The sequence below is a fragment of the Dermochelys coriacea genome, chromosome 1 (assembly GCF_009764565.3).
Source record: "Dermochelys coriacea isolate rDerCor1 chromosome 1, rDerCor1.pri.v4, whole genome shotgun sequence".
In the NCBI taxonomy this organism is placed as follows: domain Eukaryota; kingdom Metazoa; phylum Chordata; order Testudines; family Dermochelyidae; genus Dermochelys; species Dermochelys coriacea.
The window spans coordinates 116,703,826-116,727,062 of record NC_050068.2 but is presented as its reverse complement, the minus strand read 5'-3'; the positions used below and the strand labels follow the sequence as shown (position 1 = coordinate 116,727,062).

The window sequence follows — 23,237 nt, the reverse complement described above, 5'->3', positions numbered from 1 at the left end:
ACAGATTGACAGAGCCAGAAGAGTACCCAGAAGTCACCTACTACAGGACAGGCCCAACAAAGAAAACAACAGAACGCCACTAGCCATCACCTTCAGCCCCCAACTAAAACCTCTCCAACGCATCATCAAGGATCTACAACCTATCCTGAAGGACGAGCCATCACTCTCTCAGATCTTGGGAGACAGGCCAGTCCTTGCTTACAGACAGCCCCCCAACCTGAAGCAAATACTCACCAGCAACCACACAACAGAACTACTAACCCAGGAACCTATCCTTACAACAAAGTCCGTTGCCAACTCTGTCCACATATCTATTCAGGGGACACCATCATGGGGCCTAATCACATCAGCCACACTGTCAGAGGCTCGTTCACCTGCGCATCTACCAATCTGATATATGCCATCATATGCCAGCAATTTCCCTCTGCCATGTACATTGGTCAGTCTCTACGTAAAAGAATAAATGGACACAAATCAGACATCAAGAATTATAACATTCAAAAACCAGTCGGAGAACACTTCAATCTCTCCGGTCACTCGATTACAGACCTGAGGGTGGCTATCCTTCAACAAAAAAACTTCAAAAACAGACTCCAACGAGAGACTGCTGAATTGGAATTAATTTGCAAACTGGTTACAATTAACTTAGGCTTGAATAGAGACTGGGAATGGATGAGTCATTACACAAAGTAAAACTATTTCCCCATGTTATTTCTCCCCCCGACCCCACCCCCAACTGTTCCTCAGATATTCTTGTTAACTGCTGGAAATGGCCTACCTTGCTTGTCACCATGAAAGGTTTTCCTCCTTTCCTGCCCCCTGCTGCTGGCTCATCTTAAGTGATCACTCTCCTTACAGTGTGTATGATAAAACCCATTGTTTCATGTTCTCTGTTTATGTATATAAATCTCCCCACTGTATTTTCCACCAAATGCATCCGATGAAGTGAGCTGTAGCTCACGAAAGCTTATGCTCTAATAAATTTGTTAGTCTCTAAGGTGCCACAAGTACTCCTTTTCTTTTTTAGGAATAACATGGAAATTGGGAGAAAAGTGTAGGAGCAGCCCCTAGTAATAGCATCCTCCTGTGTAAAGGGGTGTGGTCAGGTCAGGGAGGTGCATAGACTGGAGCCAGAAAACAGAGGAAAGTTGGAGAGCAGGTCTGGCAGGGGAAGCTGGTGACAGGGCTGGAGGCAGTACATTCATATCTGGGGACTACAGGAATAAGAGAACAAGAAGTTATTACCAGCAGTTCCTAAGGAATGGAGAACCCTCTTGCACTCCCTTCATCTCCATATGCAACTGAACTGCCTTCCAGTCCCATTCCCCAATTCCTTCTGCTCTTAGACCCAACTCAGGAAAGCACTCATGTTTAAGCACATGCAGAAGGCAGTGGGACGTACATATGCATTTCAAGTTAAGCACATGCTTAAATGATGTCCTGAATAGAGATGTTTTCCTGAATGGGTGCCTGGCTGATCAGGCAGCAAGAAGTCAACTGGATCCAAGAAGTCAATCAGGCAGAGGAAGACTAAAGAACTGAGAGAAGGCAGTCATGGAAACTAAATACTGCATTGGACGTGCATCCCATCCAACTCCATTGACTTGGCCACCTGTCTTCTCAAATGCGTTACAAGGAACAATATATAAAAGTTAACAGAAGACAATGACTGAAACATTAATAAAAATGGAATGCCATTTCACTTTATTGCTTTTTAAAAGAAAGAATTTTAGTGCAATTTTTGTAACTAACACTACAGAGAGTAATCCTATCTAAAGTACTTCAAAATCACATTATATTATAAATAAAGCCACTTTTTCCAGTAGCATCAGCTACCGTATGTCCCTGAGACCACATCTTCCACAGGCTTCTCACTCCAAATATTAATCTTCCATAATACAGATTTAGACAGTAAGAAAAATACAATACATCTTCCAATTCAAAAATCAATCAATGTTAAATAAAAAAAAAAAAAGGTTGTGGAAAGCACAAAGTGCTTCAGCTTGTGCATAAACATAAAAAGTGAAGTGTTGAGTCCTATCACCCCAAAGAGTGGTATACAGACAATTGTTAAATCTAGTGTAAACTAATTTCATGGTGCATTTGGTCTAAGAAAGCCCCCCACTTTTGTTATCAGTGTCACAAGTTAGAATGACTTTCTATTTGTTGGTTGTTGGGCAAGACGACCACCAAAGTTGTCAAATCCTTTATACCAAATACCAGTTCACTATGCTTTATTTCCACTTCATTCCAAGTGGTAGCAGCAAAGTGAAGTGTGCCATTGCTGCCAAGAAGTCTAACAGCATACTGGGCTGCATTAGTAGAAGCACTGCCAGATCGAGGCAAGTGATTATTCCCCTCTATTCGCCACTGGTGAGACCACATCTAGAGTACTGCATCCAGTTTGGGGCCCGACTACAGAAAGGATGTGGACAAATTGGAGAGAGTCCAGTGGAGGGCAACGAAAGTGATTAGGGGGCTGCGGCACATGACTTATGAGAAGAGGCTGAGGAAACTGGGCTTATTTAATCTGCAGAAGAGAAGAGAAGAGGGAGGGAGGGATTTGATAGCAGCCTTCAGCTACCTGAAGAAGGGTTCCAAAGAGACTGTTCTCAGTGGTGGCAGATGACAGAACAAGGAGCAATGGTCTCAAGTTGCCGTGGGGGAGGTCTAGGTTGGATATTAGGAAAAACTATTTCACTAGGAGGATGGTGAAGCACGGGAATAGGTTACCTCAGGAAGTGGTGGAATCTCCATCCTTAGAGGTTTTTAAGGCCCGGCTTTAGAAAGCCCTGGCTGGGATGATTTAGTTGGGTCCGGCTTTGAGCAGAGGGTCGGGCTAGATGACCTTCTGAGGTTTCTTCCAACCCTAATCTTCTGTGATTCTATGATAAAGGTCCCTGTTCTGGGGAATTATGTTTCTTTCCTTAGTGCAGGCAAAAAGGGCAAGAGAATTAGTGAGGGCAATGTTTTGAGGCTCTTGCTTAAATGGTCACCAGTGATAAAATTATCAAAAGTGACTTCGGTGCCTAAGTCTCAATTGAAAGTCAATAGGACTTGGGCTCCTAAGTGCCTAAGTCACATAGCAAAACTTTATCCCCGGGCACAATAAAAAAAAAAGATGAAATCTACAGTACATTAAAAATAAGATTCCATTTTCTGCATGAAGCTTAACTCTCACACAGAAATCAAGGGTACCTCCCAAAAAGAAGCACATATATAGACTACTCTCATCGTGTCCGCCTATAAAATTTAAAGTTATTAAAATATATGTGCTCCCATTGTGCTCTTACTGAGATCAATGGGATTTTGCCAGCAATTTCAAACAGGAACAGGCACTCTGTAAGAGAAGAGACTTTAAGGAGAAAAGTTGATTTAAAAACAAAATTACAAACAACATCTGTGACAGCTATGAAGTAAGATTTAAAGTTGCATGTGCACATCATATATGCTAAATTCAATTAAAAAATCTGCAGAGTGGCTTTGTATACTACATCAAATAATTAAACGGGAAGTGCTATGAAACTTTCAGATAAAAGGCACTATAAGAACAAACTTTTTTTTAAAAATAGTGGCTCAAATGTAATGCTCAAAAACGTGATGGGCTACTAACACTGACTTGAATCTGGTATAGTATTGGTCAGCACTATGGAAACCATCTCCATAAATCTGTCAATGCATTTCAATCTTTACCCGCATCAACCTCCATTAGCTTTGGCCTGCTAAAATGGATGCAGACAAACGAAGACTAAGCTGCCAAACACACATTTTCCCTGGTTATCTAAATTGGGATTTAAATTTATGTCTTCAGAAATGAAAAATAGTGGATTAATCCTACGTGGAACAAACACTTTAAAACATCACAAGATTTTCCAAAATGTGTCTTAAACAACCATTTAAAGAACAGGAAGGAGTGGTTATTCTTAAAATGAAGATGGAACAAAATTGCACAGGAAGTTCTGGGAGTTCCTTAAAATACTCACTTATGAGAGAAGGTTGCCAGATGGAGGTGTTCAATAGTCCAGGTACCACTAGTGCAAATTTCACCGTAATTTACATTGTCTCATCTTCAATCACCCTTACTCTGCACGATGGCATTTTCTTTTAAAATACCTTATATATATAAGAAACATAAGCACTAGAGCATACACAGCTCTATTTACCAGAAATACTGGGACAGAGGAGTGAAAGCAGAATGTCAACTAGCCAGTTGGGAATCGCTAATTATGCTGCATAGGAAAGCTTCTAGGCAGAGCACGTGTCACAAGTTATATATGCAACCTGATTTATCAACAAGCCATTGTCACAGGAGGCCAATGATTTATACAGGTCAGCCTTAATGTCTCATACTGATAAGTGCACATAACAAATTGTACTTGTCTAAATAAAAAAATTCACTAGTCTGTCTCTCTCAGTCAAAGAGCCTATCAGTCTAACCGTCATGCTTCAATATGGGGCTGCAAACTGGATTATTCATCAGCCATTTACATAGTCAGAATAATTTTTCTTGAAGGGATTTCAACCTTATTAGCACAAAGAAAATACAACTCTCATTTTACGAAAGGTTTTAAATGATAAAAAGAGAATTTCTCTCTGAACTACAGCTCTGAGCATTCCTGTCTTGATGTATGATCCTGCAGCACATGAGTTTGTATGAATCTGAGGGCTCAGGCAGGCTGGCCTCCCCTTGAACTTGTACCATTCCTTTGAGAAAACAGCCTGTTGGTACAATACAGGTTTTTAGTGCTTTGCATTTTATTGATGATGCACCAGCCTGTCCAAAATAAGCTGCTATTCACTTTTTAATTTATCAGTTCTACCACTGGAATATCGTGGTGTGTTCATGAGCATTATCAGAATAGCTACCAGCGCCAGCCCCCCACCAAGACTTGGAGGGCCACAGGGACTGAACTCCTGTGCAATTCCTGAGAGAAGAGGGGCAATTATGCGTCCCACAGATGTCACAGACTGACCAACTCCTATGAGCGTGCCACTGGCCTGATTCCCACCCAGGGTCAACTCAAGGTCAGTGATGCAAGTGCGTCCTACAGTGGTTGAAAATGCTAAAAATGTTGATGATAAAATGACCGTCCATATGCTGAGTGCTGTGGAATATAGCATTATCAACACACAGGTGAGAACAGCGGAATGTAATAAAAGTGCATAAGTGTTATGTTGATAGAGTCTAGTTATTGGTCCAAGTAGAAAACCAGCAAGTGCTCCAAGGGTGCTACTATAGCTTATGAGGTACCCTGTGAGCTTAGGTTTCACCCCAAATCTCTCTTCAATTGCCAGAATAAAATTGCTATAATACAGCATGACAGCTACAGACATCAGTAGCCGTACTAAAAATACATCCCACAGATCAGAGCATGCAATGCTTTTAATCCTCTTCAGCATTGACCCAACTGGAATCCATAGGGCCTGGAGGTGAGTATCATATTTCATTGCTCCATTAACTAGTGATTTAACCTGCAGGTCATAGTTTGCCTTTGCTGTCACTTTGCTGTTACTGGTGGTCTGTTCGTTTTCATTACTATCTGTGTGTTCCTCACTCCATGGTAACATCCAGACCAGGCCTGTAGAGGTAATGCAATACGATCAGTTAATTGTAGACAGGTACACTCTTTACCCCATGCTCAAACACGTAAGTTACTGTTCTGTTTTAATGGTGTCTCTAATTGAATAAATCAAAGACATAAATGAAAGTATTTAGCACTTCGTTGGCAACATTTCATCTTAAAATAATCACAAAACAATTTACAAAAATTAAGCACAACGTAACCCATGTAGTTACTATTGGTTTCCCCATATTTAAAATGGGGCTCTATAATAATAGAGAAAAAGGTTAAGTGACTTGCTCATGCAGCATATACACAGCAGATCTGAGAACTGAACCCTGGATTCAGACTCACATCCTCCAGCTCTAGACACAAAAATAACACTCCATCTCTTGTATCTGGATGTAAAAAATAAATAAAGAGGGGAAAGGTTGTCTTAAATGAACTAGTTTCAGAGTGGCAGCTGTGTTAGTCTGTATTCGCAAAAAAGAAAAGGAGTACTTGTGCCACCTTAGAGACTAACAAATTTATTTGAGCATAAGCTTTCGTGAGCTACAGCTCACTTCATCAGATGCATTCGGTGGAAAATTCAGTGACTGTTTTCAAAACATAAGAAGTAGTTCACATTCAAAGAGCAGTCTGAATGCACAGAACAGAAGGAGATTACAGTCAAATTACTGTACAAACAACATGAACACACATCTCTTGAAAAAGCCTGAAGTGCAAAATACTACATACAACTTACCAGCATTCAGAATGAAGATGAAAGAACAGATGAAAGATGTCAGGTAAAAGCCACTCTCTAGCTCTGTAAAGTAGCCACCAACCACAGGACCCAGGATGAAACCAACACTGGAGGCTGCATTGAAATGTCCTATTACAAGAGGGCGTTCTTTCTCAGAAACCAAGTCAGAAAGAAGAGCTTTTGATATGGAGAGAGTGTGTTTGAAAATACCTGCAAGTTAACATAAAAACATATAGGAAAATGATATCATATTTATTTAGCATGGGATGTAATTTATAAGGTTGTGTTTAATTATTGTTTGAAAATTCCATAAGCTAGAAATCGTCCAATGCCAGAGCTATAGAGGTTGCATCATGGAAGTGGTGAGCTGAGCATGTGACGAGTTTGGCAGCAACCATTCCTTCGGCTAGTGGAATCATGTTAAAACAGAGATCTGCGTCAAGTGAGCATAACAGCTCAAATAGGATAGAAGCAGCACCTCTGATTGGTGGATCCCAGTAGAGGTGAGGCAACTACCAGAGTCATCGCATCTTGTGGTCAGTGCTGGGGAAAGAATGATACAGCTGGCTACGGACACTTGCAATTGGTACAGTGCAATCCCAGATTGTTAACCAGTAGGTGTTGGTAGGCTGAGAAGCAGCAACAATTAATATGAATTCTGGGCCATTCTAAAAATGCCACACGTGCACAATAAAATCTCTTTCTCTGCTCCTTCTTCACAAAAGGATTACCTTACACCACCACAATCCACAACCACTGGCAATATAGGAGCATTACAAAAACTCTAAAGAGGTAGTTAAAATTTTAAAGATTTATCAAACAAACCACTGAAGTTTCTTTATCATACAAAAAAAGAACCAAAAACAACCCACTGCCTCCTCTATCAAGGAAACAAAAAAAGTTTTCTTTGGAATGAGGCTAGATAGTCAGAATTTTAAAAACCTGTTATGAGAGTTTTATCATACAGAGATGTTGATGGAAACTTAGTGTTAGTGGCACTAACAAATATGCTTTTACATAACATACACATTCTGTTAAGTAGTGAGCCAAAATTTTAGATGATATCCTATTTGGAAACATACGTTCAGTATGAGGAAAATGTATTGAAGATGTTATATCATGTTATGTGGCGCACGCAGACTAACTTTTTTAGAAGTTACTAGTGACTTTGGGTGCTCAACTTGAGAAACGTTAAAGTGGCCTGATTTTCAGGAAGTGATAAGCACCCACCCTTTGAAAAAACAGTCCCTTCACTAACATGTCTCAGAAGTTGTTTACCCCCTCCCCCATCTTCAAAAAACCCCAAGCCCTGAAAAATCACTGGTCACATTTCTCATTAAAAAAAAAATTAGTAAAAAGATCAACTTAGAGGTCTTTTCAAAGCTGGGGTTCTATAGGTGCCAAAGAACCACTGTACCTGTGATAAGTAAAACTGTTCAAAACTGCTATCTAGCTTGTCCCCACATCTAAATACCATGATTTCCCAAGCAATAATTCTCAAACCAACGTTGGACTAAATATAAATCCAAGTACCAAGTCAATTACTCACCTACAGGTACCCTAGCAATGGCAAATAAACACACACTGGTGGACATGCCAAGCAGCAAATAGCCCACTGCACTGAAGAGGATACAGGCAATCAGGGAATACTGTCTTCCTATTACATCACTCCAGCAGCCCTGGTAAGACAATAAATGAGTGTTTTTTATAGTATTGAACTACCCATTGTGAACAATATGCATGGCTGAATTAAATCAATTACTTCTTTTCTCAAAAGAGAGGTCCCTGAGGGACCATCAATGGAAACATTTATAAACAGATTAGATAACATTCATAATAGTATTGTGTCTAGATGCCAGAGGCTGGACATGATGGACTAAATTCAACCCTAAAGTCAATGGAAGAAGCACCTGCTCGCACCATGAATTAATTTTACTAGATGAGGTATGAAAGCCAAGCTTAATTTAATTTAATGTCTCATCTTAGTTTTATGTAAACCCATGACAATTTGGTGAAATATCATGGGCGACAGTCTAATGAAAATGCCATCACACCAACACTGACCATTATTATTTATATATGATAGCAACTACTGTGTGCTAGATGCCTGCCAAACACTCAGAGAGGGCAGTCCCGGCTTGAGGGAGCTATCAGTCTGAGGGCAGACAAACAGAAAGAAGTCACGGGAAGGGAAAAATTAAAAGACAACCTATATACAATAAGTCAACTTAATTCACCACATGCAGCATGGCAGAAGAGGGTCTTTAAGTAGGAAGGGTAGGAGCCTTACACATAAGTTCAGGGAAGCTGCAACAGACAGAGGAAAAGGTGACTGTGTGCAAAACGGGTAGATGAAACCTAGGAGCACTGGCTCCAAAGTACAGATTTGAATGTTGCCATGTACAGTATGCATTCTTGACCTATGGCCTTAGGTTGTGTCCTTGTGCATATTTGTTTTGGGAAAGGAGGGGAAAAAGCATAACCTATGGGGAAAAAATAAAGTTTGAGAGACATTGCATGAATTAAGGCCAATGGCAAATTACAATAGACTCCATATTAATCAGAGAATATAACAATTTCAGAGATCTGGTCCATGATACTATTTCTTGTATGGAGACTACTGCATTAAAGAAAACTGCTCTAATAGCAACACAACATTAAACAGAATGTTATATGCCTGACACATAGTAATATTTGACTGCTTAAACGACTACTTTCAAATCTAGGCAGAGATTTGGTTTTCAGCTAAAAATTTCACCTTGTGTACTAGGATTTGATTAGTCCCTATAACTGAAACAAAAAGTCCACACAGAGTAAGAACAGTTCCTCCAACTTCAAGGACTTGTGTAAACACTAGTGTAAAGCTGACAGACCCTGGTAGTCGAAGGGCAGGATCAAAGGAGGGATCTCTGGAGCTTAGAGCATGAGCCTCTACCACACGAGCTAAAAGCCAACCAGCTGTTAGCTAAGGCTGTAGAGCAGACTCAGACTCAATCAATCAATCTCTCTCTCTCTCTCTCAGTGGTCTCAGTACCACAGTGATAGAACAGGAGGTGTGTGGGCTGTGCTAGCAAATGTACAGTTTCACATTCCCCAAAATATTACCATTAATGTTTTTAATTTTCCTGCAAAGTTAATAGAAACACCAATATATATTTAAGATCCAGTATTCAAAACTTACCACAAATGTGCTGGAAAAGAGCTGCAGTAAACCATAAAGAGATCCTAAAATAAAAATAGTGAAAAAAGACACCGAGAATTAAGCATGAACAGATTTGTGAAACTGGCTTTAAAATGGTTCTGCAAAGGGGTAAAAATAACAAAATAATTAATTAGAAGTATAGGAAGAGGCAATAGGGAAAAGCAGGGGCGGAGTCCAGCATGAACAAGATTTTCACCACTTTGATGGATGAATTTTCCTCTTTTTCTGGGTGTCTCAAAATTGCAACACTATTCAACGGACAAGAGTGGAAGCAGCAGTATGCTGCTTTGCCAGGGGAAATAACTGAAACTGGGACAGCTGGCATCCTACACCAAACATTATGACAGGGCACTGTAGCAGAAGGCCTGGAAGAAATTGCAAATCCTACCTTTCAAAATGAAGGGTAAGAACCTAGCAGCAATTGGCAGTAGGAGAGAAGGAACAGAAATAAACAACAATTCCAGCATGGAGTCAACAGTATAATATTTGTCAGCCTCTTTTACTGATTAAAGGACACCCCAGCTCTCTGGCTTTTTGAACGCTTAAGTCAATGCAGAGTGTAGAGATGATAATGTACTGTACATTAAAGTCACTGCATAAACAACATTTCTGTCAACCAAACTCAGAAATAGGATTAACATCAGAAGGAGTTCTATTCCATGCAAACTGAAAAGGCAGGATGTTAAAAATCTGGATATAAAGAGGACATTTATATCATCATTACGATTTCTAAACTGTGCACTAGACATGTATTTGTGTTATAAGCCAGCACCCCAGAATCACTTTAGTGGAGAAGAGGAAGCTACAGAACCCAAAAAGGTCATCATTTGGAACCACCGTATAGTAGCTTCTGAAGACAACTATGAAGAAATATGATGACTTAATAGTGGGACAATCATGAATATAAGAGGGAAGAATCAGCTGCAGAAAAATGTCTATCTTGCTTAGAGCTTGCTATTGTTTTCCACTGTGTGGCTACTGAAGGTTAGTTATGATACATACAGTAACTCCTCACTTAAAGTTGTCCTGGTTAACGTTGTTACGCTGATGATCAATTAGGGAACATGCTCGTTTAAAGTTGCACAATGCTCCCTTATAACGGTGTTTGGCAGCTGCCTGCTTTGTCCACTGCTTGTAGGAAGAGCAGCCCATTGCAGCTAGCTGGTGGGGGCTTGGAACCAAGGTGGACCGGTAGCCCCCTGTCAGCTCCCTGATCTCCTAAGTTCCCTGTGTAAAAGGCACCCAGCAGACTATCAATTGCCGGCAGTTCAGCTGTCCCTCCCCCCACTGCCATGTGCCGTTCCTGCCCCCCCCTTACCCCTTCTCCATATAGAGCCGGGGGGGAGGGGCACAACGGGGCTCAGGATAGAGAGAGCTTGCTGGCCTCAGCTGCTGTCTAAACTTCCTGATATACTTAAAAAGGCAATGTACTTAGAGTGGGGTCAGCGTTCTTAAAGGGGAAATGTGCATCTCTCACACAGGGTGTGTGTCTCTGTCAGCCATGGTGTCTCCCCTCCCTTCATTCCTGCTGCCTTGTAGAGTGGGAGGCCACATTAACAACGTGTTAACCCTTAACAATGAGGGCTCAGCCGAATGCTAGTTCATCATTTACCAGTAAGGCATTCCCTGGGAAATATCCCACCCTCTTCCACCCTCTGACTTCACCACCTCAACCAAGCTTCATAATCATCATTGCTGTGTACAGTATTAAACTGTTTGTTTAAAACTTATACTGTGTGTGTGTGTGTGTGTGTATATATATAGTTTTTTGTCTGGTGAAAAAAAATTTCCCTGGAACCTAACTCCCCCTCCCCATTTACATTAATTCTTATGGGGAAATTGGATTTGCTTAACATCGTTTCGCTTAAAGTCGCATTTTTCAGGAACATAACTACAACATTAAGTGAGGAGTTACTGTATCTGACTTCTACATCATGTCCTGGGTAATCAGTACCCATGCGGTACTCACCTACGACTCCTGCAACAGTTGGACTTGCTCCTAGAGACTTGATCTGAAGGCTTAACAGAGGCACAACCATACTTACACCAAAGAAGTCCTGAAAGAATAGGGAGAATGGAGTTTCAGTAATTGAGCATATTTACAAAGATACAGAAAGTCAAGATTTAGGAATAAATGATTCTGTATTTTAAAGGGGTATTATATTTTAATTGAATAACAATCTAGGATCCGGTCTACATTTGGAAGGTTCCACCTGCACAGCTATACCAGCATATTATACCGGTCAAGTGCTTCTAGCGTGGATGCATCTTATTGCTGATATAGCTCATTCCAGCTGCCCTGAGTGAAACAAGCTGTACTGGTAAAAGCACAGCTTTGCTGGCATAATTGCATCAACACTAGGGGTTCTGGAAGGCACAGCTATGCTGATCACAAATCACACTTTCATCACACCCCTGACCAAAAGTTCGATCTGGTCTACAAGAAATAAAAAGTTTTGCATGACAGAGAATGTGTTGTGTTGCATTGCATAATCCTTGCAATTTGACTGGTATGTTCACAAATTACAATTTTTTAAGCTAAAAACTGACAGGAACTACTTATCTTCTGAATGGTTCTAAATACATGAAATACACTTTTTCAGAAGACCTAGTTAAGAAATATTTAATGCTTAATATATATATTTGAAGTTGAATAATTATTCTGAATTTTCAAAATGATAGGCTTGCACTATTTATATTGCATTTTTAATACAGCAATATAAATAGTCTGGTGTATCATGCAAATTAAAAAAAAGCTTCTCTCTGTACAAATAATTAAGTTATGAAACAAACATTTAAAGCACCAGAAAATGCAAGTAAAGTGTAGCCTTTCAGTTGAAAAACAATCTACAATGGGAAGAGAGACTTTCAAGACAGCCCATTCCTGTAAGTAGATTACATTATTTTTCTTACATTACAATGGCAAGTGTAGGATACAGCACAGAGGCAAGGCAAAGCATAAGGGAAGCAGAGATTTCCTCAGTAGCATCAGAGGAAGATGAGACAGCATGTGGGGGTTCTTCACTCCTATACTGTACAAGGATCTCCTGGCCTGTCCTTTCAAATTTTTATCTTTTGTTAACTTACCACACTGACCTGCTAATTCTTTACTGTACAATGCTGCTTGCATACCACTTCTACATCAGAGTAGAACTGTGCTGAAGGGGACTATTGAAGCAGTCTCACCTTTTAACAGAGACTACTGCAGTTGGACTAAACGTTCATAATCCAAAACCAGAATAGAGATGTCATTATAAATACCATCGAGTCAAATGCTTCTAATACCTCATTAAGCAGTCATGATGGCTAATTTTTATATATACATACACTCACAAAACTATTAAATATTTATTAGCATAAATCTAATATAGCTTATCCCTGGTACTCCTTAACACAATATTTAAGCCCAGTAATGTTATTATCATTTGCATGTCAGTGAAGAACAGCAATTATTTCTTATTTTAAAGAGAGAAGTGTATGTTTTTCTAAACTCTAATTTATTGGCTATGGGAAGGTTATGTAGCAGACAACAGCTCAGTGACATCTTTCAGCTACTATTCACAGTGGTTACCCTTAGAAATGTGCCAATTGCCTTCTATGGCAAAGTAAGTTTACCTCAGTATTAGAAGGGTTCTAATTATTACCTATAATGAGCATAAGGAAACATGAGCAATATGAAACATTGCAAACACAAATGTAAGCATTATCTATTTAAAGCAAAACAGACAAGCTCTATGGAGCACTATTGCCTACTGCTTTTTCAGACTTTTAAGGAAAAATACAGAGCCAAAGAGGAAGCACAAACAAAGGAAAAGAAGCAAAAATGAGATAGATTTATCAAAGGGGGAAATGATGGAAAACAATATAAAAGACATGAAAGAAAAAAGTCAGTTCTTTTTGGCTAGTTTAAACAAAAGTAACTTGCAGTAATACATACACATACAAAAGCATTTTCCTGTTTCATCAATCTTAGATGCTTATTTCTGAATTAAACCATCACACTGGCTAGTTGAACTGAAAGCACTCAAGGTCCCAAACATGAATGGCTAGTTTACCTATGTCAATAGAGACTATATTTGCATGAAACTGTAGTAAGATGAGGCCCTGACACATAAACCCTTGGTATCAGAGGCCTAGTGTGAGATCTAACGCCTGAGCTAAAGTAATGGTCAAGACTTTGCTAACATAAAGCAAAGTTAAGCTGCGAGCCAGAGGCAGGCCCTGCTCACAGAAGCTGGCAAGGAAAGGGCTGATGTTGCATAAATATATGCTGTTGCACAAACATGTATCTAAAGCGTATTGGATACCAGAGCCATACACAAACGGTAGAAGAACATTCTTGTACCGTACACATAGATAACAAGGACAGGGGAAAAAGGCTAGTACGATGGATAGAGTTGTTTTGTTCGAACCAACATGTACAAGGTGAGAGGCAGCACCTTATTGCCTAGAAGGGCGTTGTTACGTAAAGGGGTTGCACCTCAATACGTCAGGAGTATTATGCAACTTGTTTGTACCTGTCCAGCCTAGGGGGCAGTGGAGTGTTCCGCCACTGACTGAGCGGTGTCCATTGCCAGGGAGCACAAATTTGTAGTATGCCCTGTAGAGTCTATAGGGAACTGTTACTGTGCTTTGTTTGACAATAAACCTGGCTCAGGTTCCTTCATATCTTACTAGAGTCTGTGGTTTTTCGGGGTTCTCTTGGGGTCTGCTGTGTTAGCTTTCTGCGCAGAGCTGGGGCACGCACACAGCGGGAACATGCATGCAGCCGACTGTTATCATCATTGAACAAGAGCAGAGCACCACACCTGTGGCGTCTGACAACAGAAACCACTGTGGTACCACTTTCCAAGGGGCTGAACAGAATTTGGTGACTGCACTCCCCATTCAGAATACTCAGTGCAACAGGGGCATCCTGCATGGCTGCATGCAGGGGGAGATTTGGGAATAGGACAGGGCTGGAAGTTCTACAGCCAAAGCAGAATCAGACCCAGAAAACTTAAGAGACTCATCCAAGGCCGATGAAGTGAGCTGTAGCTCACGAAAGCTTATGCTCTAATAAATTTGTTAGTCTCTAAGGTGCCACAAGTACTCCTTTTCTTTTTGCGAATACAGACTAACACGGCTGCTACTCTGAAAACAGGAAGTCAGTGACAGAGCCTGGATTAGAACTGAAGAGTTTCTGAGTACAGCTCCCTTTCTGAGTCGACAGAACAAACCACTCAATCCCTTAACAAGAGCTGCTCAGAAAGCAAGATTTAACATGATTTAGTTCAATAAAAGTATCTGACAAATTGTCTTCACTAAGATTTATTGACTAGAATATACAGCCAATCATTTAAAAAAAATAAGAAAAGTTGTTTTAAAAATATGACTTTGTAAACCAAACATGTTCCTTTAGTCCCACTTTGTGAGGATGAAGATAGAATTTGAGACTAGAGTAGACCATATACATTTCAAATAAATGAAGGACAACTGTATGGGGGAAAAAAAAAACAACTTATTTTTAGGAGAAACTACCCCACACTGTTTTAGTCAATATATAAATGCATGATTTTTGTATAACAGTGCATGATCCTTTGTATGGTTATTGAAAACATACTAAGAGTCACTCAGATAAAATGTAACTCGTTATTGGATATGGGTCATAGGGCAGTAAGCACTAAATAAATGATATGCCTAAAATACTGAATGGATGGTCATCTAATTTGATGGGGAATAAAGGACAGCAGCAAGGATAAGGGTACGCCTGCTGGAATGTAGCTTTTAGCTAAAGTGTCAGATTTTGGGGAAATCTCTTAGGCCTCAGAACTGCCTCCAAAATCTCAGGGTTTTCAGTAGTGCCATGGATGTGGTGAGTACTGAACAGAACAGAGATGGTCTTTGCCCATCCCTAAACTCAGACATTTGGAGGAATTTTTCAGTCCCTTAGGACTCCCTCAGGGATCTCAGGGCTTTTTGGCCAGGAAGTTGCTACTGATGTCAAGGCGATGGGGGCTTCAACCATGACAATGACATTAAATACAAACACAGGAGAAATGGGTGGCATCCGAACAGACTATAAAAAGGCAGCTCTCAAACCCGGATGCTCTAGGGTCACTTACAGTATGGGATAGATTATATTTTATATGTGGATTACACATATTTATGGTTACAATGGTCATACACCCCCCATCAAACAGCAGACAAGATCTGCCATGGGGTGCAGGAGTGCCTGGCAATGGAGCTGAAGATCGATGATACAGTTCTGTGGTGACCTAGAATCCTATTTTCGACGTCTCAGACTCAAGGAATATTTCCAACACACCTCTGACCAACATATTAACCCACAGAGACCTTCCTGCCAACACTACAAAAAGAAGGATTCTGGGTGGACTCCTCCTGAAGGTCGAAACAGCAGCCTGGATTTCTACATAGAGTGCTTCCGCCGACGTGCACGAGCTGAAATTGTGGAAAAGCAGCATCGCTTACCCCATAACCTCAGCCATGCAGAACACAGTGCCATCCACAGCCTCAGAAACAACTCTGACATCATAATCAAAAAGGCTGACAAAGGAGGTGCTGTCGTCATCATGAATAGGTCGGAGTATGAACAAGAGGCTACTAGGCAGCTCTCCAACACCACTTTCTACAAGCCATTACCCTCTGATCCCACTGAGAGTTACCAAAAGAAACTACAGCATTTGCTCAAGAAACTCCCTGAAAAAGCACAAGAACAAATCCGCACAGACACACCCCTAGAACCCCGACCTGGAGTATTCTATCTGCTACCCAAGATCCATAAACCTGGAAATCCTGGACGCCCCATCATCTCAGGCATTGGCACCCTGACAGCAGGATTGTCTGGCTATGTAGACTCCCTCCTCAGGCCCTTCGTTACCAGCACTCCCAGCTATCTTCGAGACACCACCGATTTCCTGAGGAAACTACAGTCCATTGGTGATCTTCCTGAAAACACCATCCTGGCCACTATGGATGTAGAAGCCCTCTACACCACCATTCCACACAAAGATGGACTACAAGCCGTCAGGAACAGTATCCCCGATACTGTCACGGCTAACCTGGTGGCTGAACTTTGTGACTTTGTCCTGACCCATAACTATTTCACATTTGGTGACAATGTATACCTTCAAATCAGCGGCACTGCGATGGGTACCCGCATGGCCCCACAGTATGCCAACATTTTTATGGCTGACTTAGAACAACGCTTCCTCAGCTCTCGTCCCCTAATGCCCCTACTCTACTTGCGCTACATTGATGACATCTTCATCATCTGGACCCATGGAAAAGAAGCTCTTGAGGAATTCCACCATGATTTCAACAATTTCCATCCCACCATCAACCTCAGCCTGGACCAGTCCACACAAGAGATCCACTTCCTGGACACTACGGTGCTAATAAGCGATGGTCACATAAACACCACCCTATATCGGAAACCTACTGACCGCTATTCCTACCTACATGCCTCTAGCTTTCATCCAGATCATACCACTCCATCCATTGTCTACAGCCAAGCGCTACGATATAACCACATTTGCTCCAACCCCTCAGACAGAGACAAACACCTACAAGATCTCTCTCATGCATTCCTACAACTACAATACCCACCTGCTGAAGTGAAGAAACAGATTGACAGAGCCAGAAGAGTACCCAGAAGTCACCTACTACAGGACAGGCCCAACAAAGAAAACAACAGAACGCCACTAGCCATCACCTTCAGCCCCCAACTAAAACCTCTCCAACGCATCATCAAGGATCTACAACCTATCCTGAAGGACGAGCCATCACTCTCTCAGATCTTGGGAGACAGACCAGTCCTTGCTTACAGACAGCCCCCCAATCTGAAGCAAATACTCACCAGCAACCACACACCACACAACAGAACCACTAACCCAGGAACCTATCCTTGCAACAAAGCCCGTTGCCAACTCTGTCCACATATCTATTCAGGGGATACCATCCTAGGGCCTAATCACATCAGTCACACTATCAGAGGCTCGTTCACCTGCGCATCTACCAATGTGATATATGCCATCATGTGCCAGCAATGCCCCTCTGCCATGTACATTGGCCAAACTGGACAGTCTCTACGTAAAAGAATGAATGGACACAAATCAGACGTCAAGAATTATAACATTCAAAAACCAGTTGGAGAACACTTCAATCTCTCTGGTCACTCGATCACAGACCTAAGAGTGGCTATCCTTCAACAAAAAAGCTTCAAAAACAGACTCCAACGAGAGACTGCTGAATTGGAATTAATTTGCAAACTGGATACAATTAACTTAGGCTTGAATAGAGACTGGGAATGGATGAGTCATTACACAAAGTAAAACTATTTCCCCATGTTATTTCTCCCCCTCCCACACTGTTCCTCAGATATTCTTGTTAACTGCTGGAAATAGCCTACCTTGCTTGTCACCATGAAAGGTTTTCCTCCTTTCCCCCCCCTGCTGCTGGTGATGGCTTATCTTAAGTGATCACTCTCCTTACAGTGTGTATGATAAACCCATTGTTTCATGTTCTCTGTGTGTGTGTATATAAATCTCTCCTCTGTTTTTTCCACCAAATGCATCCGATGAAGCTTATGCTCTAATAAATGTGCTAGTCTCTAAGGTGCCACAAGTCCTCCTTTTCTTTTTGCAGGGTTTTTTGAGTGTTCCAGTGGAGACAAGCGGCAGAGACACCGCTGCGGTCCTGGTTCACCTACAGGCCGGATAACATTTGCTTTTTTAGACTTACACCCCCCCCCCCCCACCCACCAGGGCAGAAGGCGGGACGGACACACACTCCCACTCCCCCCCCAGGGCAGGAACCGGGACACACACAAACACGGGCAGGAACCGGGGGACAGACACACCAGGGCAGGGGGCGGGGCAGGACGGACATACCCTCACCCCCCCGCCCGCCCCCGGGCAGGAACCGGGGGACGGACGGACACGGACACACCAGGGCCGGAGGCGGGGGTCCCGGCAGGTCCCGGATGCTCCCGCCCCGCACTCACCAGGAAGCCCACCAGGTAGAGGCACCGCACGAAGCGGCTGAGCCCGGCCCCGCGCGGAGCAGGAGGAGCCGCCGGGCCCGGCCGCGGGGCTGGCGGCGGCTCCCAGGCCTCCATTCTCCAGCCCGGCCCGGCGCCGGCGGCCGCAGCGGGGGAACGAGCATGCGCAGCGCGGGGCTGGGGCGGCCCCCGGGCGGGGAGCTGCGGCTGGGCAGAGCCTCAGAGACCAGGGTCGCGTATTTGCCAGCCGTGATCTCACACGAGTGATAAGCGGGGGTGGGTGGAGGTGGCGTTGATTTGTCATCAGGGCTTGAAGCCTTTTAAGGATCATGTTCCCCACCTTTTTTTTCCTCCGTCCCCCTCCGCCCAGCAGCTGGACCCCTGCTGGGATTGTCACAGAAGAACAGGATTCCAGGAGCTGGGGCTTTAAGAGGTGGGTGGTACCAGTCACCGCAGGGGACCAGTCTTGTCAGTGCCTTCCTGCAGTGTCCAGCGCCAGACAGCGCCTGTTAGGCCGGATGAAAGGATGCCCTGCCGGTGTGCCTACCCTTTCTCACTTCCTGCAGTCCCACTTTTGCACCTGTGCCAAAGGCAGGGGCTGTGGCTGTGCTGATGGCCCCCAGCATGGGGTGCGGGGATTCTCTGCGGGTCAATGTAACAGCTCTGGCGTAAGGGCTGTGTCGGAGAAAAGAAAGGGTAGGAGAGGTCTTGGCCCTCCCAGCACACTGTGCTACAGCTAGTTTGTAAAGGTGTGACAGCACACCCATGGTCCCTAGGAGCCAATACATCTTAGAGCAGCCCTGGAGCCAAAACTCAAGGGGCACGAAAGATGGTTTAAAGCCACCCCTCCCCCAGCTCATACACATTTTTTTGCACCCAGCCCTGAAAAGAAGAATCTGACCACACAACCTATAAACCTTTAGCTGGCTCTTTGAGGAGAAATTCATGGACGATAGGTCCATCGATGTCTGTTAGCCAAGATGGGCAGGGATGGTGTCCCTAGCCTCTGTTTGCCAGAAGCTGGGAATGGGTGAGAGGGGATGGATCCCTTGATGGTTACCTGTTCTGTTCATTTCCTCTGGGGCACCTGGCACTGGCCCCTGTCGGAAGACAGGCTACTGGGCTAGATGGACCTTTGGTCTGACCCAGTATGGCCGTTCTTATGTAGAAAATTTCTCATGCCCTCCTACCCAGTAGTCTGAAATGGCTCTCATCTTGCTGACCTGCCAGGTACACTGCAAAGCCCATTTGTTCGATCTGGTGTTTGAAATGGGCTGAGATGGTTGAAGAGAGGACGCTAAGAGGTTTTGGCTTGTAATACAGAAGCTGTGCTGCTGTTTTGGCTCTGTATTTTTATTTTTGTATTGCTTATTTCTGAATGTCAAGACTTCGGTAGGCATTGTTTTCTGCTGCCTTTTAATTCAAATACATAAAATAAAATAGTGTTTGTAAAGCATTTTGAGATCCTCAAATGAAAATTGCCATATAATGCAAAGTATTATTATTATGTTAAAACCAGAAGAGGTTTCTTAATTCAGCCACTTAGTCAGGAATCAACCAGCAAGGCTACACTTTCTGAAAACTTAAGAATTTCGAAGGAACAGCAGCTCAATATTTTTACATTAAGCATAAACTCTTTATAAAACAAAACCTATTTTAAAATATTAAAGTCTTGGACAATGCTTCAAAGCCTGCAATAATGTCTTAAGAAGAATTAGACTTCACATAAGGCCCCGTGCCGCTTCCTGCAGCCCCCATTAGTCCGAAACGGTGAACCACGGCCAGTGGGAGCTGCAATCGGCTGAACCTGCGGATGCTGCAGGTAAACAAACCATCCTGGCCCGCCAGTGGATTTTCCTGCTGGGCCACATGCCAAAGGTTGCCAGTCCCTGACCTATTACCATCACCTTTCTAGCCATAGCCTCTCTTATAGAATATGTCCTCCTAAATTCATTGTGTCAGTCCTTATCAGTTTACTAATTTACTCTAGCCACTTGGTAAAACCAAGAATGATAGTTGATGTTTGACAAAAGAAATGAACAGTTGATGTGTACCTGCAAGCTTGATAAATTATATCTTCATGTGTTTTTAAACAGCCAGTTACAGAGTTAAGGTCTTGATCAAGAATAGGGTACACAATAGGAGATGGAGTTGTGTTTGTCTTCTGAGAACAAGACCTGAAGACAAGAAGAAGACAATCTAAATTCCCAGATATGTAACTTTAAGGGCCAAGGAGGTCCAGATGTGGGTGGAAAGCTGAAGATTCCCACCCTCAGATCAGGAACTGATGTCTCTACTGCCCTGACAGAGACAAAGGGCTGGAAGTCAGATGTGCTAACCACTGCCTGGCCCTCTGAACCCCCATCACAGGCACATCCTAAAATTTAACAAAGTTTTGAGAACATATTCAGTCCCTCTGCAAGAGAGACAAAATGTTAAGCCTTATAAATTTTCAACTAAAGTTCTTAAAATCATTTTGTGAGACAGATCTAAGACAACGAATGCAATTTATGGCAGTAAATGGAACACATTCTTGGATTTGAGCATTACAAATAGGCAAGATCAAGACCCACAAATGTACCATTTATCATCAAACTTACAAAATCTAACAATGACTTATTTCATTCAGATCACTTGGATGCATTTAGCAGTTATTTCAACTTTTCATATACAGATTGAGCCCAGAAGAAAAACTTATAATCCACTGGTCCAGAAAATTTTGAGGCACTGTAAATGATTGGAGTTTTAAAACTGCTGATCATACTAATAGTATCTGAAGAGTAATCTCTTCTAAAAAAAATCTGGAAATGAGTGACGGGATGGATCACTTGATGATTATCTGTTCTGTTCATTCCCTATGGGGCATCTGGGATTGGCCACTGTCGGAAGACAGAATACTGGGGTAGATGGACCTTTGGTCTGACCCAGTAGGGCCATTCTTATGGTCTTATTTATAGATCTGAAACATGAAAATTCGTCTTTTTATTGACTGCAACCTCAAAGCTATACACTTTGATGAGTAGTACTTGTGGCACCTTAGAGACTAACAAATTTATTTGAGCATAAGCTTTCGTGAGCTACAGCTCACTTCATCAGATAACTTATGCTCAAATAAATTTGTTAGTCTCTAACGTGCCACAAGTACTCCTTTTCTTTTTGCGAATACAGACTAACACGGCTGCTACTCTGAAACTTTGATGAGTGTGACAGATAGGGTAACACCTTTTTCAAAAGGCAAAGTGGGATACATGCAGGAGCTCTGCCCCCACCTCCCTTGGTGGCCCTGCTCCTTGCTCCTCCTCTTCCCCCTAAGGCCTTTCCCCCTGGCCAGGCTGGAAGCTGGAGCTGGGCTGTGGTAAAAGCTGCCTGGTGAGCCCAGGTCACTGTGGGAAGCCCCAGACCCTCCACCTGCCCTGGGCAGCACACCCTAGGAGGTGGGGACACGGGCTGGGGGCTGCTCTCAGGCACCTGGCCCATCGCCCAGGGCAGGCGGAGGGTCTGGAGCTCCCCATAGTGGCCTGGGCTCCCTAGGCAGCTTTTACCATGGCCTGGACCAGCTCCAGCTTCCGGTCTGGCCGGGGGCAGGGCCTCTGGGGGAAGAGGAGGAGCAGGGCCAGGGCCTTGTGGTGAGGGGGGCTAAGGCTTACCTCAGCCTCCCCTCCATCCACCACCCTTTGGTAGGTACAGAGCTGCACTGCAAGGAATCTTGGACAAATGCTGTCCTGGCGTCATTCAGCCTGGCACTGGGATTTGAACTTTGCATTTTGGGACTGTCCCACCCTGTTCAGGACTGGTGGTCACCCTAGTGACAGGTTTTTTTAAAAAAAATCTGGTTAATGGAAGGAATTATTTCAAGGATATAGCCCAATTCAGCTTTCTCCCCTCTTCTGGTGTTTTCACTGCTAGTGTAACTAGAGTTGAGTATAGCAGTTACCTTTGTCCTCTGTTTCTTTTTCTATGTCTATCAAAAATATTAACCAACATACTTCTGTTCTTCAGGAGTTCTGCATAAGGGAGGAATGGTGCCTTCAGAGAAATGACTTGAGTGTCTTTTCGGAGTGAGGCATGATGAGAATCTTCCCTAGGTATAAAGAGAAATCCTAGCAGAAGAAGCTTAATTTGGTAGGCTGCAGACACGGAAGGGATCTAGGCCCAATTAGAGAACAACTTTACTCTCTTTATATATTTTTTTGTTTGTGTTAATAAGTTAGAACTATTTTTTTAAACAATACACCTTGAATCCGTGCATTTTATGCTTGGAGCTCTGGGGATCCTGCTGACTCCATGTCACATCAGAAGATGGTATTTAGGGATCTCTGTCAGGACAACCAGGAAATCCTAGAGATCCTAAGACTATGGAAAGATGCTATGATCCTAGAAACACCAAAGGATGTGCTTGTCTTAAAACAAAATTTGAGAACCTTGGCCACTTTTTCTAGGGCAGAATTACTGGATGAGCAAAAATAAAATGTAAAAGGTAGCCTAAGAGTACCTTTGAAAGAGCAGCTTGAGTCCAAGTGATTGGTACATGATATCAACATGTTTCAACAGTTGAGGTATGAGCTGTTACAGGCCCTGCTTCTCCAACTACATTTCAATGAGATCATTAAGTTTTCTAGAGCTTGAAGTGTTATACAACATGGCCTGTTCTCTTGCTTGCTACAGATCTGAGATAAATTTTATGTTACCTCTGAGATTAAAGAACAACAATAAACCCTCTCTGTCCCA

The 23,237-nt window shown here is 42.7% G+C and overlaps 2 protein-coding genes across 2 annotated transcripts in view; one reads left to right on the top strand and one right to left on the bottom strand.

Moving 5' to 3' along the window:
* Positions 1–1,681: 1,681 nt before the first annotated feature.
* Positions 1,682–18,678, bottom strand: MFSD9 (major facilitator superfamily domain containing 9). The gene is made up of 6 exons (XM_038386801.2): positions 18,513–18,678; positions 11,478–11,565; positions 9,488–9,531; positions 7,856–7,985; positions 6,307–6,516; positions 1,682–5,579 (listed from the first exon to the last, which is right to left on the bottom strand). Exons 1-6 carry the CDS (start codon positions 18,624–18,626, stop codon positions 4,792–4,794), a joined length of 1,374 nt encoding a protein of 457 aa, XP_038242729.1. The 5' UTR covers positions 18,627–18,678; the 3' UTR covers positions 1,682–4,791.
* The window catches only part of TMEM182 (transmembrane protein 182), a 53,427-nt gene continuing 48,556 nt past the window's right edge, over positions 18,367–23,237 (top strand). The window contains exon 1 of the mRNA XM_038386802.1: positions 18,367–18,527. Within this exon, the coding sequence (XP_038242730.1) occupies positions 18,492–18,527 (36 nt within the window). The 5' untranslated portion in view covers positions 18,367–18,491. The remainder of the gene's footprint in view (positions 18,528–23,237) is intronic.

Bases quoted from the DNA above. Each gene is read 5' to 3' on its own strand.
- MFSD9 (XM_038386801.2), bottom strand. From the start codon at position 18,626: ATGGAGGCCTGGGAGCCGCCGCCAGCCCCGCGGCCGGGCCCGGCGGCT. The intron at 11,566-18,512 runs GTGAGTGCGGGG...CTATTCTTTCAG, and splicing joins TCTACCTGGTGGGCTTCCTG to GACTTCTTTGGTGTAAGTAT. The intron at 6,517-7,855 runs GTGAGTAATTGA...GTTAACTTGCAG, and splicing joins CATTGCTAGGGTACCTGTAG to GTATTTTCAAACACACTCTC.